At 39.9% G+C, this 16,838-nt stretch overlaps 1 protein-coding gene across 3 annotated transcripts in view; it reads right to left on the reverse strand.

The window, feature by feature from the left end:
- Positions 1–1,715: 1,715 nt before the first annotated feature.
- The window catches only part of macrod1 (mono-ADP ribosylhydrolase 1), a 147,508-nt gene continuing 132,385 nt past the window's right edge, over positions 1,716–16,838 (reverse strand). For 2 of the 3 annotated variants that reach the window (XM_085426842.1, XM_085426851.1), the window contains 3 exons: positions 13,811–13,884; positions 9,661–9,742; positions 1,716–2,217 (listed from right to left, as the gene is read on the reverse strand). In XM_085426842.1, coding sequence (XP_085282968.1) covers positions 2,192–2,217; positions 9,661–9,742; positions 13,811–13,884 — 182 coding nt within the window. In that variant the 3' untranslated portion in view covers positions 1,716–2,191. Of the gene's footprint in view, positions 2,218–6,800; positions 6,831–9,660; positions 9,743–13,810; positions 13,885–16,838 lie in introns of all 3 variants that reach the window. The other variant, XM_085426847.1, reaches the window with a different exon arrangement.

Below are 16,838 nucleotides of genomic sequence, written 5' to 3' on the forward strand. Positions count from 1 at the left end.
GGAAAATTCTGAATTTTGTCTCGGTATTTTTTTGCAACATACTTTCTGTGTAATGGCCATAAACATGACATATATATGTGTATATACAACGTGTAAAGTAAATATCTTGCTATATTAAACTGAACTTGTAGAAACTTCTAACTAAAAGCACTTATTGGGAAAACATCATCTGAGGTCATAAATTAAGTGAAAATGAGAGTATTTGTCACAGGCTTCAACTTAATCAGACTTCTGTTTTCCGCCAGTGGAGTCGTACTCTGGCGGCTCTGCTTAGCAAGAATGCAGGTTTAAGGCATTTCTCGATCGGCTTCACTGATTTGTAGTCGACTCAGTCTTTTACAGTGGTACACTATCAGTCATGGATTGGCTTCCCTGGAGTCTGAGCCTCAAAGTTACTGAAGCAATGTGGGATCATTTTGAAGAAAAAGATGAGGCCAACATCTGGAGAAGAGCTTTGAATGTCTTTCAAGAAGCCTGGACCTGAGAACTGAGAACAATTATTAGCTTTCAAGCTCGATAGACTTGTGCAGACTGTTTTTACTGTATTTCCATCCCCGTTTGCATATGTTTCAGCACCTAGTTTCCATTTTTCTAGCTACACATAAAGGAATGAGGGATGACTCAAGACTTTTGCACAGTACTGTATGATTACCAAGTGAAATATTTTTGTCAAATTTGTTCTGGTTAGTCATTCATGAGAAAAAGGGCTCTGTGATAATTAAATATTAGCACCGTTTGACATTCTGCAAGATTAATTCAGTGAAGCTATTTCAATTAAACACGAGTCACTGACGTTCATGATTTTTCCTACATTTGCTAGTCTTTATTATTATCAGAAAAAAATTACCCATGATTTAAAATGTATCAGCTTCTGCCTTCATGTAACTTAAACAGACTAACGTTTGATATGTAGATATGTTCTGTGTTTAAAATATGAGTTAAGATTGCACAGTGGGTCCCAATCTTCAGGTTGGAGATAACTTGTGGAACAGATTCATCAAATCACTTGTTGATGGGAATTTTGGTTTCAGCTTTTACAGAGACTGTAGCGAGCTCAATAAGAGGCTCAAAAAAGTGTCAAACACGTCCTCAGAAAAGGAACTTGCTGTGTGATGAATATTCATAATCAAAACTTATGAATTAGGGACAAGATATTAGATAATTCTAAGGAACTAAATGTTAAAATAGAATAAAAATACATTTAAAAAACAAAAGAATTTCAGTAGAAGATTAAACAGAACAGTTTTTTTTTTTAAAGACTCTAAAGAGTCAGCTAAACGCAGCTGGGGGGGGGGGGGGGCTGTTCGAGAGCCCTGGTGCTGCAGGCTGAAAAGCTCCGTCTTTCCTTCCAGTATTCAACTGGTATTCAACTGTGAGCTTGCTTACTAGAGTATATGAGTATAGTAGGCTAGACTATAACAATATAATCTTTTAAAGGGTGTCTGAACGCTTGCCTTTAAAAAAAATTGCACACGTTTAAAATAGAGGGTATTTATAAAGTCTCCCACTCTGCGCTCTCTCGGCAGGACATATCAAATGGCAGTAGCAGCACACACTTCCTCCAGAAAGGTTTGACTTCATCTTCCAGTTTATTCGATCTCTCTCACAAAGAATTGCCAGAGAGTGGAGAAGGAAATACTGGTGTGAAGTGTTCTCGAATGGCGCCCCGACTCATCGACTCTTTCATAACCAGAGAAATAATCACTGCGGTCACACAAAGCTCAGATTCATTTTAATAAGCTTTTGTCATGTGTGTCACAATCACGCACACATGCTGATATTTTAATATTCAAATGCTGTAGTACAGGGAAGAGAGAAATCGGGAGGGTGGGGGACGTAAGCCTGATGCGAAGCTGCCGCTGATCACAGGTAGAGTGAAGCTTACGAGTACGCACAGTCCATTTTTCATAAGAATTATCTGCCTCATTTCACACAGTCATCATAACACCGCTCCTAACCTCAGCCATTAGTGGGAAGAAGTGAGAAAAAGAAAACCACCTCCTCCGACAACATCTGCAGGAGAACCGTAGCACTTCAAAAAGGCAATCACCCATTTGCAACTTATCTTCCTGATGAAGATGGTCTTGATTTGCGTCAATGGCAAACAGGAGGAGGAGGAGGAGGAGAAAGAATCTGGATGTGAGTGTAGCGGTGTGTATCCACGGCAACCAAATCTGACAAATCCACTCTCTTAGAGTTTGCTCTTGACTGTGGCCTCTGTGGGAGCAGACAGAGAGAGAGGGAGAGAGGAAATGGAAACATGTAAAACACGGTGGGGGGAACATTTTACCTTGGTCATGCAGCGGTTAAAAGCATTTTGGCTTCTGGAGCGTCTGGTTGCTTCAGAGGGATCTGTTAGCGAGGCTTAGTCACTCTCAGCCCAACATGGCTAAGGACGCACTCAAAACATGCAAACACACAATCATACACATCAGACAGACAGCCAGCGTAGGTAGTGCCAGGTGTTGGAGACACATAAGGTTTATAGTGGAGACTTGGAGGCCTGCCGGCAGCAGCAGCTGTCATACTGACAGACAGTTCCGGTCCATCTAACAGCCAAGCACCACTACTGCTACCAAATCTGCTGCACATCCATTAGAGGAGAAAGACACCAGCAGCTCGCTCAGACTTTTTTTTTTTTTTAAAGGGGCACACCTGGATTTTTGGGGGGGAAATAACCTTTTCGGTCAGCTGACCCAGGGTGAAGATGTGAAAGTGCTGATTTCATGGTTCAGGCATCTGACCGGCTGTGCCGCAGTTTGAGACTTTGGCTTGCTGAGTGGAAGCTACTGCTACAAGAAATAGGAAGAAAAAATAGCCTCTAATGCTCTGAGCTGTACGCACTGATCATTCTTTAACACTTAGCCTGTAAAGCAATAACTACATATTTGTTGGCCAGTTGTGGGTAGAGGAACAAGCTGTAAACAGCACAGTGATATAATTTGACCTCACAAGGTCATCAAAGTGAAAATGTAGGTGGAAAGGAAAAAAAAAGGAAAATATTTGGAAAATATGAATCGCGTATTCAGTCTTTCTCCATTTTTGTTCTTTCGTCTGGTATTTTAGCAGAATATTTAGCTACTCAGGGAGAAAATAGCTGGTGCACAGACTGCAAATAAAAATATTCACCACTACTTTGTGGAGTTTTCTTTTTAAACTCTGAGTTTCTGCTGCTGTCATGTTTTATATTTGAGACACAAGCTGATGCATCCAAACAAAGAGATACATGCTAAAAAAGTGCTAGCTTTGAAATAAAATACTTGGGCAGGCTATATTATTTGTCAGATAACTGCATTAAAATGCTCCAAAATAAAACAATTGGTTTAAAAGTGATCGCTATAAGACAGTGCCTTCAGCCACTTTTGTTGCCACCTACTTGTTTCTCAAAGCTACAATGACCAAAAATTTTTTTGCTCCTTTTTTAGGCAGAACATTTTTTATTTATTTATTTATTTTAAACAGGAGTCGATGAGAACTGACTCATTTTCGAAACTGGCCTGAAGTGAACTGGAGTTTCTGCCTTGATTTGTTGTGGCTGATGACTAAACGTCTCTCTAAACATATCCACAAACTGATGACAAACTGGATTTAGACATAAAAATACATTTTCCTTCCGGCCAAACAGAAATAAAGGGCTGCTGTGATTTTACCTTGTAGCTTATTTTTCTACATAGGTAGCTGAGGCGGAAGGTCGGTGCTTTTTGCTCAGTACTCTGACTACTGTTCACTGCCTGTTATAGTCATATATATTTAGTCTTGTGGTTTTACTTTTAAAGGCAATGTATAACAGCTTTTTAGCAAACGTTACTCAAACAAGAATAAATAGTTTGTTTATTGGGTACCATTTTCAGCAGTGGATAAATACACTGATGATGCTCTACTGGGTATTAGTCAGCGTAAGGGCGTATGTGGGATTCTCTCAAAATAAACTCACACCTGCGCATTAAACGTTTTAGCAGGAAGTATCCACTTCTGCTTCCCCTTTTATCTGCAAATACATTGTTTTTTGTATATTTTGTATCTACATTCCCCGGACACTTTATTAGGTATACCTGTTTAACTGAGGGTTGACATAAATAGATAGTTAGCTGATCATATGGCAGCAACTCAGTGCAGTTGGGCATGTAGTGACCCTGCTAAGGTCAAACTGAGCATTAGAATGAGGAAGAAAGGTGATTCAAGTCACTGAGCGTAGCAGGGTTTTGGGGTTTGTCTGAGTATTTTAGAAACTGCTGATCTGCTGGGATTTTCCCACACAACCATCTCTAGTGTTCAAAGAGAGGGGTTTGAAGTTAAGATAATATCCAGTGAGCAGCAGTTCTCTGGCAGAAAATGTCTTGTTAATACCAGATGTCAGAGGAGAATAATGGCTTTGAGGCAGCAGTAACTCAAATAACCACTTGTTACAACCAAGGTATGCGGAAGAGCATCTCTGAACCCATAATGGATGCGCTACAGCAGCAGAAGACCACACCGGGTGCCACTCCTGTCAAATAGGAACAGGAAACTGATGCTACAATTCACATGAGCTCACCGAAATTTGTCATGCTTGATGATTCTTGATTTCTTCTGTAAAATTTACATGGTAGGCTCAAAAACAACATTAAATCGTGTATACATCCTGGTTTCCAGGCTGTTGTTGGTGGTGTAAAGGTGTGCTGGGCCCCTTAGTATAGAATGAGTGCCATTCAAATATCACAGTCTGCCCAAGCATTGCTCCCTGATCCCTGACTCCTGCAGTCAAAATGCTACAGTATCCTTGGCAAGATATGAAGCCCAGAGTTGCTTCCAGTGCATCAACTGGAGTGTGAACATGTGTGAACAATAGAAAGAGCTTAGGCGCAGATAAAATTGTTGTATGAATGCTTAGGTGAATGAGACTTAGACAGCAGCAGAAAGCACTTTGAGTTCATCTTCTGATGGCTTCTGATGCAGCAGGACGTGTCATGTCATAAAGCTGAAATCACCTCAAACAGGCTTCTTGAACATAGCAATGACTGTACTCAAATGGCCTCCACAGCCACCAGATATCAATCCAATACAGCATCATTAAGATGTTATGGAAAAGGAGATACGTGTCATCAATGTGCATCTAAGAAATCTGCAACAACTGTGTGACGTCTCTGAGCAGTGTTTCCAACACCTTGTTCACGCTATGCTCCCAAGAACGAAAGCAAGGGTTCAATCCAGTGCTTGCAACGGGTACCTAATGAAGTGGCCAGTGAATGCTTATAAAAAGCAGTTCATCACATTTTGAGATCTCATTATTTTTAGCAATTGATCCTCCTTGAACTGTAATAAATGAAAAATACTTTCAGATTCGGGGGGCTAGTGGTCAAATCTGTTCACAAAAAAAGATTTTAAAAAAGATTAAGACTCTTGACCCGGTGTGTGAGTTCATATAAGAGATAAGGCTGCAGTGTTGATTGGATTCTCCTCTTAGGTTAAGCAGGCTTCTTCTCTTCTCTCTCCCACTCCTCTTTAACGCCTTGGCTGTCAGGCCATGTTTGTGAAAAACAGAAAACTCTCTCTGTGTCTACATTTGTTTCTTTATGTAGAACTCAGCTGCTGCCAACACGTCTAAAAGCACTCAAAGGTGAGAAAACAATGTTAAATGACATGTATGCTGTATGTTTTCTTGAACTGTTGAACTGCAGAACGCATATTAATGTTACAAAGGGTGATATATTCCAGCGCCAGCAGCATTTCTCTGCTTTGACTTTCCTGCGCTGAGACAATTTCATGGTCTCATTTTCATTTAAAATTAAACACTGCAATCCTGCTCTGGTTCACTTTTTTCTGTGGTGATTAAGTTTGCCTGATTTCAGTTAATTTCACTAATATTTCTGCCATGCATCTCTATTATGAGTGTTAGAGTGACCCGGCTCCATCTGAAGCTCTCATTTAAATTTAAATTCTGTCAAACCCAAAAGCACGGCTTCACTCGTACAAAGGACCTGCGGTTGATAATTTGTTGGATTTCTTTTCAGCAGCTTTGGTAGCACCTGCGTCCCAAGCCACATAACACCCATTAAAAATTACAAAACCAGAAAGCATACGACTGTTAAGACCTCTCTCTCAAAATGTTCCGAAGGCAAGAGGTGAGTTTGATTTATAGCAGCGGTAAAGCAAGACATTAGGGGTTAAGGCTGCAGTTGTAATACCGATGCTTAATTTGAATAATTGAGTGAATGACTGATCATGCTTAGGAGCCAGACTGCTTGGCAATATAACACCATAAATCACAAGTGTAATCAAAACAAATGGGTAAAGTCATCATGTCACAGCTAAAGCCAACATAACATTAAATACATTTTACTTATTTACAAAACTTCGTTTAACCAAATAGATCAATCTGTAGCGATGGCACAACACTTTCCTTTCAGTCTGTTTTGGAAAGCAGGTGAGGCATGACTCAAGAAGGCACCTTGGAGGCTTAAAAAGTGGTTGTTATTTTTCATTTAAATCAGACCCTTTTCACCACTGCAGGAAAAAAACAAAAAAAAACAAAGCCCATTTCTTTTTTCCTTGCATCATTTCGAACACTAACTAGCTTGAGGCCAGCCGTTGTACTCAGGAATGCACAGAATGCCATTTTCATTTAACTGAGGTCTAAATATGAGCAATTTATTTGCAAAATGGGACGAGTGCCGGTTGAAGGAAATGTCAGAGTTTCCCCTCCGTGACACGTAATTTACATTTTGCACTGGGGTTAAGACTGTGTGTCGACAAACAGACTGAATGCAGTTAAGTTGATAGAAGAAACCACACATGTTGACGCACAACACCACGATGGTTACCTGAACAACGGGTCGCTGCCACAGGTCAGGCTAAAGTGGTGGACGAAGAAATGAAGGCAGGATACAGAATGAAAAGACATGTTTGTATCAAAATACAAAACAAAGAAGCTGCAGGGGACACACACACACACACACACACACACACACACACACACACACACACACACACACACACACACACACACACACACACACACACACACACACACAGCCATTACTCTCAAGGTCCTTCCTGTTAAAAGGAAGCTCAACAGTGAGAACTTTTATAATAAGGCAGCTCATGAGCGTAGAGATTGTTTGTAACATTCATTCATATTTCAGGTGACTCATGTGATCAGAGATAAAAGTACAACCTGCGTGTTATCCATAAAGTGCCACACTGACTATGCTTTTTATAGGGCAAAAAACTGAAAGCGGGCATCATCTTGGTTGCTTGACAAAATGCCAGTGGGAGTTATCAATAGGCTTTTCTTTTTTTATGAGTATCAGAAAAAAAGGCTCTGTGGGAAAGCTTTAATGCCACCATGTTTGGTTCAGCAAATCTCTACAAACTGACACCCTTTTTTGTGATTTTTGAAACTTAAATGCAAAAGAAAGTAGCTCACCACAATAATGTTAGGCTATAAATCAAGACTGTGTGACCAAAATCAAGTTCCTGTGTTTAACTCTATACCCCTTGAAAGTCCACTAGGAGTAACCTTTGCAATGTTTTTTCTGACTTGAGTGCTTTCTGTCATATTTCTGCTTCTAGAAGAAAATGCCTGGGTTTGCAGGTTAGTGAGGGTGGTCTCCGCCTCTGCGGCTACCCTCGGAAAAACCCAGAAACTATTCTAATGGTCAAACCGTGTCTTTATTGATATATAATGAGGTGTCAAGGCTCGTCATTAAGGGTACCGGGGAGGTCGTCAAATGTTGTCTTTATGGGGGAAATGGTTAATGTGATGATGCTGAATGTCTTCAACAACTTACTCTTATTTAGCCACTTATTAACCACCTGCTTTCTCTAGCACACATAAAGCTTAAAATTTGCAAGTGGGGCATTTATTTTTTTGTTATTGAACAAATGATTGCCATAATTTCTATCTAATGAAGGTCAGTTGGACCAAAACATTGTGATTTAATAAAATAATGGTGAATAAGACAGAGTACAAGAAGTTATAATTGATCTCTTTAAACACTCTTACGCACCTGTTTATGAATTTTGAAACTACTATCGAACAAATCATAAAAATGACCAAAGCGAGTGTTGACCACAGACTTTATGCTATGCATCTAAGATTCCATTCATGCAGGCCTAGGCAGTGGTTACTGATGACCTGGAAAACACATGTTGCTAGGAGAAAGTGTGTAATCCCAAGCGGTTAGTGGTTGCTGTAGGTTGCCAGCTGTCACCAGGTGAAAATAGCTGCAAAGAGCTACGCTAAATGCCTCTTTTTGATTGCTGTGGTTACTGGCGGGTGTGCATCGCCAATAGTTTGCATGGAAGATCTCCACTTGTCTGCAAACCCTCGAAAAACTGCTCGCTGAGTGGCAGTGAAATTATAAAAAAGTGCGACACAAACCAAAAGTTAAAGCTGCACCGACTGAAACATGATGGTTTAACACTGAATCTGATTGTTATGATGTCACACACACACACACACACACACACACACACACACACACACACACACACCTCCTCCCACCCCGCTGATGTCCACTCAGGAAAACCCCTGAGTGACATAATATCAAATGTTTTATTAATTAAATTGCATTAATATTTATAAACAGAAAAAACCCCACAAACCAATAAAAATATACAAGTGCTATTAAACGCTGAGCCACTGACCCCGAGGGCTGTTAGACTGGACACTGAATCATCATTAATATTAATTAATGTCTACACAATCATAATGTCTGTTTTCAGCAGAACAAAAACTTGCCTCCAATTAACATCAGAAAGTCTTCCAAGAAGACAAAGGTACATTATTTATGCCTTAAGCTCGCATATATATCTTATTTTATTTGACTTTAGCCTTTGACTGTACTTGAGTTTATTTATACATTTTTGCAATTAAAAAAATGTTTTCTTTAAAAAATATAATTTCAATATGGCGTGTCATACAAACAAAGGGTTTAGTTGTTTTTTCCAGCTAGACAAAGACAAGCTGTCAGGAAAATAAATACTCAAGTAAAATACAGATACCTGAAAATTCTACTAAGTACAGAACCAAAGCATTTGCACTTTGTTACTTCCCATCTGCTGTTTGTATCGCAGTTCCTTTAAATTTCACGACCACCAAGTCAGTGTTTTGACAAGCATCAACCACTCACCAACCAGTCGTGGAATATACATTTTTCCCCAGTGACCTGTGGTTCCTAGGGGTCGCTGACAAATCTTTAGGGCTGTCTGACTGAAGTCTAAAAAAACTTGACATGAGTCAAGTGCAAAATGTTAACTCATTTCTAGAGTTCAGGACTCATTTATAGCTATTTTATACCAATCTCACTGCATCCATCTTGGTTTTCTGGGGCTAAAATGCTATATGTATATAAGAACAAACTAACACAAGCTCATGGATGGATGGATTTTCCTTCTCTCTGCAGGCCCTGAACACATGCTGCTCCCTCCCTATACTTGTTCTCTCACAGAGCCATTTACACATCAGCCTGGAATACCTCTCAAAATCAATCAATGTTAAAAGCTGTTTGGTTGCATTAATATATGGCTATTTTTTGTATGTGTGATCCCGATCCTGTATATATGTCAGGAGCCATGGTTTCCCAACACATTGCATTATGTATTCCTCACTTCATCTGTCACTGGTTTTAATGTTGTTGCTGATACGTGTAGCTGCACATATATATGAAGGAAACTCACCAGCAGGAAAGTAGAGTGGCAGGTTCTCCTCATACAGCTTCTGATCCTTCGGCAAGAACACGCAGAAGATGACTCTGTCCAGCTGACACAGACACACACACACACACACACACACACACACACACACACACACACACACACACACACACACACACACACACACACACACACAAAATGACCTTTATTGCAAGCATATGCAATAACTCTGAATCCATCAGTTGCAGCAGGGAACAATGTAAAAATGTGTGACACTGTGCGGTGGCAATATCAGGAGAATGCCACTAATGCATCAGTCCATTACTCCACTATTAGCTCCCTATTATGATAATACCACGACAAGGCGCTTATTACTCTGTGTGCTGGGGACAGAGTGCTGAAAATGTGCAAAGAGAGGGAAAGAGTGGGTATGTGTGTGATAAAGAGAAAGACAAAAAGACAGAGGCAGAAATAAAGGGGTTAGAGAGATCATCACACACACACACACACACACACACACACACACACACACACACACACACACACACACACACACACACAAAGCCATAAACATAATACAGTAGCTTTCAAACAATATTAAGACATTGGCTGAGAGTGTGCAGCTAGTATATGACAAAGAATCTTTATGCTCCGAGCTCCTATGTTGTTTAGACCCCAGCTCTGCAGTCTATAATATTTATATTATGCTCTGTATATCTGGACAGAGTACAGTACACACTGTGGATGTAGCCTGTAATGATTAAAGTTACTTTAGCTACAGTAAAACGATGCTTCTAGGGATATAACCTCTACTCTGCTCTGACTCTGACAAACATTATTACCACCCTAATGTCTCTACAAAGGTTTTGATTTCTCTGTTTTGGGTGAGGCAGTGAAATTTATAGCCAGGCTGTTTCCATCTCTTTCAGCCTGGTGTGGGAGTTTAAGTCTCAGTGCTTTCAAAGAGACATTTCAGCAGCATGCTAGCCTGCAGCCCATGTTTTTCAGCCCCGGCTTGCTGTACAATTACCATCACTCACCAGGATTTGCATGGAAGCTAAAAGGGAAGATATGGAAATGTAACTAGATCCCCTAGGCTAAGGTTTGAAATTTCTAACCTCCACACGAAGGTGGCTCCACTTGAAAACTGTAGAAGTGGGAACTAATTCTCACACTACTGCAGCAGCGAGCCTAGAGATGCTAATGCTAACAATAACAGCAAGTCACTGTAAATGGCTCTATGAGAACAGCCTGTTATTAATGGAAACACGTTACACAACCTGTAAATATTCCCCTCTCAAACAGAAAACCTGTCAACTGTTGTGGAAATTACATTAGTCTTTGTGCTCTTGTGAAAATGCATATCCTTTAACAAACGACGCATCTAAAAATATATATAATACTGTGCTTTTCAGCTTTACTTCAGGCTCGACAGCAACTAAAACAATATTCTCACCACGATGTCTATTTAGTAGATTTTCTGAAGACTTCAGTCATAGCGCAACTTGTCCAGAAATAATGCAATTGTGGAACTAGTCAAATTATTAATTTAGAGTTTTAGGATTTCATACTGCTTAACAGATGAGATTGAAAGTCACACTGATCATTAGCCAAACCTCATCCTGAAAATGATTGTTCATTCACACCGAGCTGCGTTTGATCTGCTTTAAAAAATATTTTAAAAATTGGCTAACTGTGGTTAACAAGAGAGAATTTGTACATCAAGGCTCCCCTTTTGGACCAGCATGGTGCAGTCTCTTCAAAACATTTGTGCTTTACTTTTAGTGAGTTCTACCGTTTCCTTTTATTAGTCTGTTATTTAGCACCAATTAGCAGATATGTCTTTCTGTAAAGTTTTTGGATGGAGTTTGCTCACCAACTCAGAGTGTTAGAAGATAAGTTGTTCAACAAAATAGTACAGAGGTGACCAGAAACCAATGAGTGGCCTCTTTGATATACATTCCATGAAAGTATTGCACACTTAAGAGAATGTAAAGCTATACCGATCAGTTGATGAGCTTGTAAACTTTTAGATTTTTCATTTGGTTAGGTTTCTTTCCACATGGAGGACCAAAACGTGTCACTACAAACCGCGTGAGAATGCTCAGTCTGCTTACTGGCAAGATGCATCAGCAGTGCGAGCATCAAAAATAAACACAGAGAGAAGGTGCTGGGTCCTGGAGTAGTAGATAACGTGAAGAGTTTTCTCCTAGCATTTATATTTACCTGGGCATATAACTGTATGTAGGAGGCTAGTTGCTACAGTACATCTGTGGGACTGCTTATTCCCAGAATGCAAAGCAAACCCAGCTAGAGGAAGGTGTTGAAGCCTGCAGTGTACACTTGGTAGTTGGACTGGACCATGTCCTTAAAGGAACCACTTTGAAGTCATTTATAATGAGACCAACTTTAACCAGAACTGTTGTTGTTTTGGTCTGTGTCTGAATGTGATTGCTGTGTTTACAGCTGCAGAAACAAACGGCACCAAGTGGGGGAATAATTTGATTTGAACAGATTAAAAACCGTTACAGGTGTGACGACACCCCAAGAGTTAGGGGAGAGCAGATCGATTGTATTGATGCCAACATTGACATTGGATCCCTAATGATGTGATAGGACTGATACTTTAATATGTTTCTCTCCAAGTTTGGTACATTAAATTCATAAATCATCTTGTACTGCTCTCCTGTACATAAGCCGCCTTTAGAGTTTAAAAATATCAGTGATATTGGTTCTGTATTTACTTGGTTTTGCAGTATCACACACTGCTGCTAACGTTTAATTTAGACTTCTGTGGGAAATTTACATCCTAACTTGTGCAGTAACCGGAAGCTCCTTTGATCCCAACCCAACGCGTGGTTACATTTCTAGCGAGGTGCACGTCAGGTTATGCAGAAGATTGCGGCGTAGGGTTAAAATGGGGTTCCAGCTATGACGCAAGTTACCCCATAGACATAATGCAGAAGTGTAATTAAATTGTAAGAGTAGGGTGGGGCTTTGCAGCTCAATGCAACTAAAAAGCTCAATCTGCTGAAGAAGCTCGTGATTATGAATAAAAAGCCAGAAGAGCTGCTAAAAGGATTTGATGAGACTCTCTAGTTGACTCTGAGTCTAATTCGAGACCCCCCCGGTCCCCCAAAAAACAAAACAACAACAACAGCAGTTACATTTTAAAACTGGTATGTTTTCTGCACATAAATGATTCGATTTTTATTACATTTGATGCAGAATGTAGGCATACTGACCTGTGTCTTGAGTCCATTTTGCACCTTACTATGTTTGCAGTTTTCAATTTCATTTCAACATTAAAGCGCTCAGAGCCAGAACACGCTCGACAAAACCCCATAAAACTTTTCAATTAATGAATAAACCCAATTTCCTCTGGTAAACATTCTCTCTTTATATTTATGTGGTCGCCTTCAATATTTTTTTCCCCCTTAAAAGCAGAGTGGAAGTAGTTGTGGGCAGAATATAAATAATTTTGTTGATTTGGCCTTCTGGTCTTATTTACTGACATTCGAGGCTTGCTGTCTGTTGTCCAGTCTGGTGAGAAATGCAATGATTTGAGTTCATTTGCTATGCACAGAGCGGCTGATGGCATCAGTCGACCGGTATTGCTACAGAGACTCTGGAGATGTCAGAGCTAACAATAACATCATCAGCACCCTCTCTGGGAGGCCGTGCAGGACGGCGGTAACAGCGAGGCTTCAAAGATGGAAAAAGAGAAGTGGGAGGAGACCAGAGAAGTAAAGGAGGGGAAAAAGGGAGGAGAGTTTAGGGCTTGTCAATGACTGATTGGAAAGTTTCCGCCTTTTCCAATCTCTTCCTCCGTCCCTCCCCTCCAGTCATCTATTCCATCATTTTGTCTTTTCTCCGCTTGGCGTTTCTCCTGAGAGAGAAAGTGTGTGCGTGCCTGTGTGTTTGTGTTACTCGGGTTTGGTCCCGCAAGGAGCCAATTAAAATGCAGACTTGGCCATGAGCATGAGAGAGGCAGAACTTGGGTGTGTGTTCAAAAATATTTTTTGTGTGTCTGATTGTGTGTGTTTTCTCAATGCACCCTTTTCCTCGTATCGCCCGAAAACAAAAACAACAGCTGTGAGAGAAATAATACCTGGAGGAAAGGGTAGGGGAAAATTTGCCAATCATGCAGGCGCAAACACAAACACATACCCACCTTGTCATGATGTGCATCGAGGTAGTCCCTCACAGTTTTTAACGCCTCGTGCACAGCCCGCTCAGATGGATATCCTACAGAAACACAAACACACACGCGCAAGTGACATCAAAAATACACACACAGTTTTCGAGAACAGGTGCAGAGAGAGATCTGTGTGCTTGCGTTGTGCTGTTGTCTTCGGTGCTTTCTGTTCTTCTTTCCACTATTCTAACACTCCCCGTCCTGACTCCTCTCACGTCGTCTGATCCCGACTCAGTTATTCCAGCGAGACGCAGACACAACACACTTGTTGGTTACGAGGAGACAGATGGAGAAAGGCTGCTTTTCTTCTTCTATATTCATTGAGCAGCTGAGACCTTTCACTGCTGGAAAATTATACCCAGCGCTGGTTTAAAAAAAAAAAAAAAAAAAAAAAAAAAAGCAGCACAAAGGCAATGAAAACTCATCATCTGGCCAAACTGCTCAACCCAAACAAACACTATGTGATTATACATTAGGAGATGGTTCAGCGTGTTAGCACAGGGGAATACGCGACGGTACAAATTAGCAACATATAATTTGTTAGAGCACTGAAACAAATGCACTGAAGAAAATGTAATATAATATGTTAATATGTGCCCACTATGGCTTGTTATATAAAACATTTTACTGATTGACATGTGCATCTAATTCAAGTGGCCTCACTCCATCTGCACAGGTGTTTTCACTCCTTTTTCTGTTTATTTGGACCGATTGAGACCTGCGTCACTCTTTAATTCAATATTTCAACCCTTATAATTTTAATTTTAAATGTATATGTTACATCCACGCATAAAATACTGAAATAAAGACTGAAAAATACAATGGCGTGAGCAGAGCTGTTCACTGAGCACACTGATTGTTTTGAATAGTTTCCACTGAGTGCATTCATTGCATATGATGTAAACAGCACCACAGGTTGTCAGCAAGGCTAGTGCTAGTGCTGGAGGAGGCAGAGAAAATGTGCAGCTTACAGCAGTGCTGTTAAATATTAGAGGATGATTTTGAGCAAATCTGTGCAAATTCGCACAGGAAAAAAAAAGCTCAGCCAACTAAGCCACTTTATTAGGTACATCTGTTCAGCACATATCTAATCAGTCAATGTAAATGCAGCGACTCGATGCATTTAGCTTTATAGGTGAAGACACCCTGCTGAAGTTCAATACCAAGCATTAGAATTAGAAACTGCTGATCTACTGAGATTTCCCCACACCACCATCGCTAAAGTTTTCAAAGGATGGTCTAAAGGAGAAAAGATCAAGTGAGCAGCAGTTCTCTGGGTGGAAATGCCACAACTCCTGCAAGCAAAGAACAGCAAACTCACACTACAATTCGCAGGGGCTCTCCGATCTCAATCCAATAGAGCACCTTTGGGATGTAGTTGAACAGAGGGACTGACATCATGGACGTGTACCTAACAAATCTGCACTAACTGTGTGATACGATCATGTCAATATGGACCAAAACATCTGAGGAATGTTTCCAGCACCTTGTTGGATCTATGGCACAAAGACTTATGACTGATATGCAGACAAAACAGGATGCAACACAGGATTCACAAGGTGGCTGCTGGGTGTCAAATTAATGTAATTTGTGTCCATATGGGTCTGAAAAACAAGCCACAATGTCAACATAATAAGCACCAAATTTGAAATGTCAAATTGACTTAAAGGATCAGGGCAGTTTTTGGTAATAACCACAAAGGATCAGTCATGAAAAGTGTAAGATCCTGTGGAAACAGCCCATAAAAAGTCCCGTAGAGCTGAATTACGTCTGTCCTGATTTCTACTGATTGGTTTATATTTACATGCAATACCAGTGAAAAGCTTAGGCACACTCAATCATTGAAGAGCATTTCTTTATTTTTAATTGATTTCTACATTTTTTTAAAAACAAAACAACATCTGCTGAATTCGTCAGTGACCTACAACACAGTAGGTTGAGCTTTCTTTCTAATGCTGATCCAGGAAATTGTACCACATATGTGTATTGGGGTCCTGGATTATTCTACTAGTAAATAAACGATTGCGATGAATCATCAATAGCCAGTGAGAAGAAAACTAAACCACAGACGCACCTGTAAAGCCACTAAACGATTGATCTTCCAAAGCAAACATCACTGATATTCTCATAAATTTTCAACATATTTTAAGAAATTTACTTTTTTTTTTTTAATCACACTGGCTTCATGCTCACTCTGTACAACAATCAAAAGAGTGTAATTTTGTGCATTTGTGCATCACGTTATCTTATTAAACATAAAATGTTCTGATACTGTGACGCACAAATAATTAGAAACATATCTGCCCTCAGGTGTGTCTGAGCTTTCGATTGGTACTTTTGTTTTTCTTTGCATGTAAAAGTAATCTGTCTGGTTTAGCAGTAGGAGAGTTCAGTGATTTATTCAGTTTCAAACGGCTGCAATTGAAAACAAATCTGCCATCTTTAAGCCATAGTTCCACACAGAAAACATACCAGCGTATGAGTATCATTTTTAAAGAATGGTCTCATATTTTAGAGCTGTAACTTAATTCCTATTAAAGCATTAACTGCTCCTCATCAGTGTTTTATACACTCTGTAATCTAACGAAATTGGGAAAAACAAATGTGCCTGGCAGGCAGTTTCAAAGATTGGGGGCTCTACTGAAAAAACAGCTCATTTATAAAATTAAAATGCAGGAAAATAAACATTAAGTGGTTTATTTCGGTACCACAAATTTAGTGCAAAAACTGAGCGCGAGCACCGATTTAATCTCAGAGCTTAACTTGCACACCACTGGATGTGAAGCACAGCGTGGAACACATTTCCCTTTTTAATATTTAATCAAAACCAAAATCTTTCCTCCAACCTTAACTCGAGTGTTTTAGTAATCTCTACTTTACCACATATCTGACGCAAGAGGCAACCTGAGGAGAAAAATGTTGCTAATGAACATAATCAAGGATGCAATTATATTCCCTCCAAAAATGTATTTACCGTCCTTATTAGTAAAGTAAGTAAACTATT

Source organism: Rhamphochromis longiceps, linkage group LG2, assembly GCF_057381845.1.
Source record: "Rhamphochromis longiceps isolate RC_006_pf linkage group LG2, R_longiceps_female_GT1.1, whole genome shotgun sequence".
Taxonomy (NCBI): Eukaryota; Metazoa; Chordata; class Actinopteri; order Cichliformes; family Cichlidae; genus Rhamphochromis; species Rhamphochromis longiceps.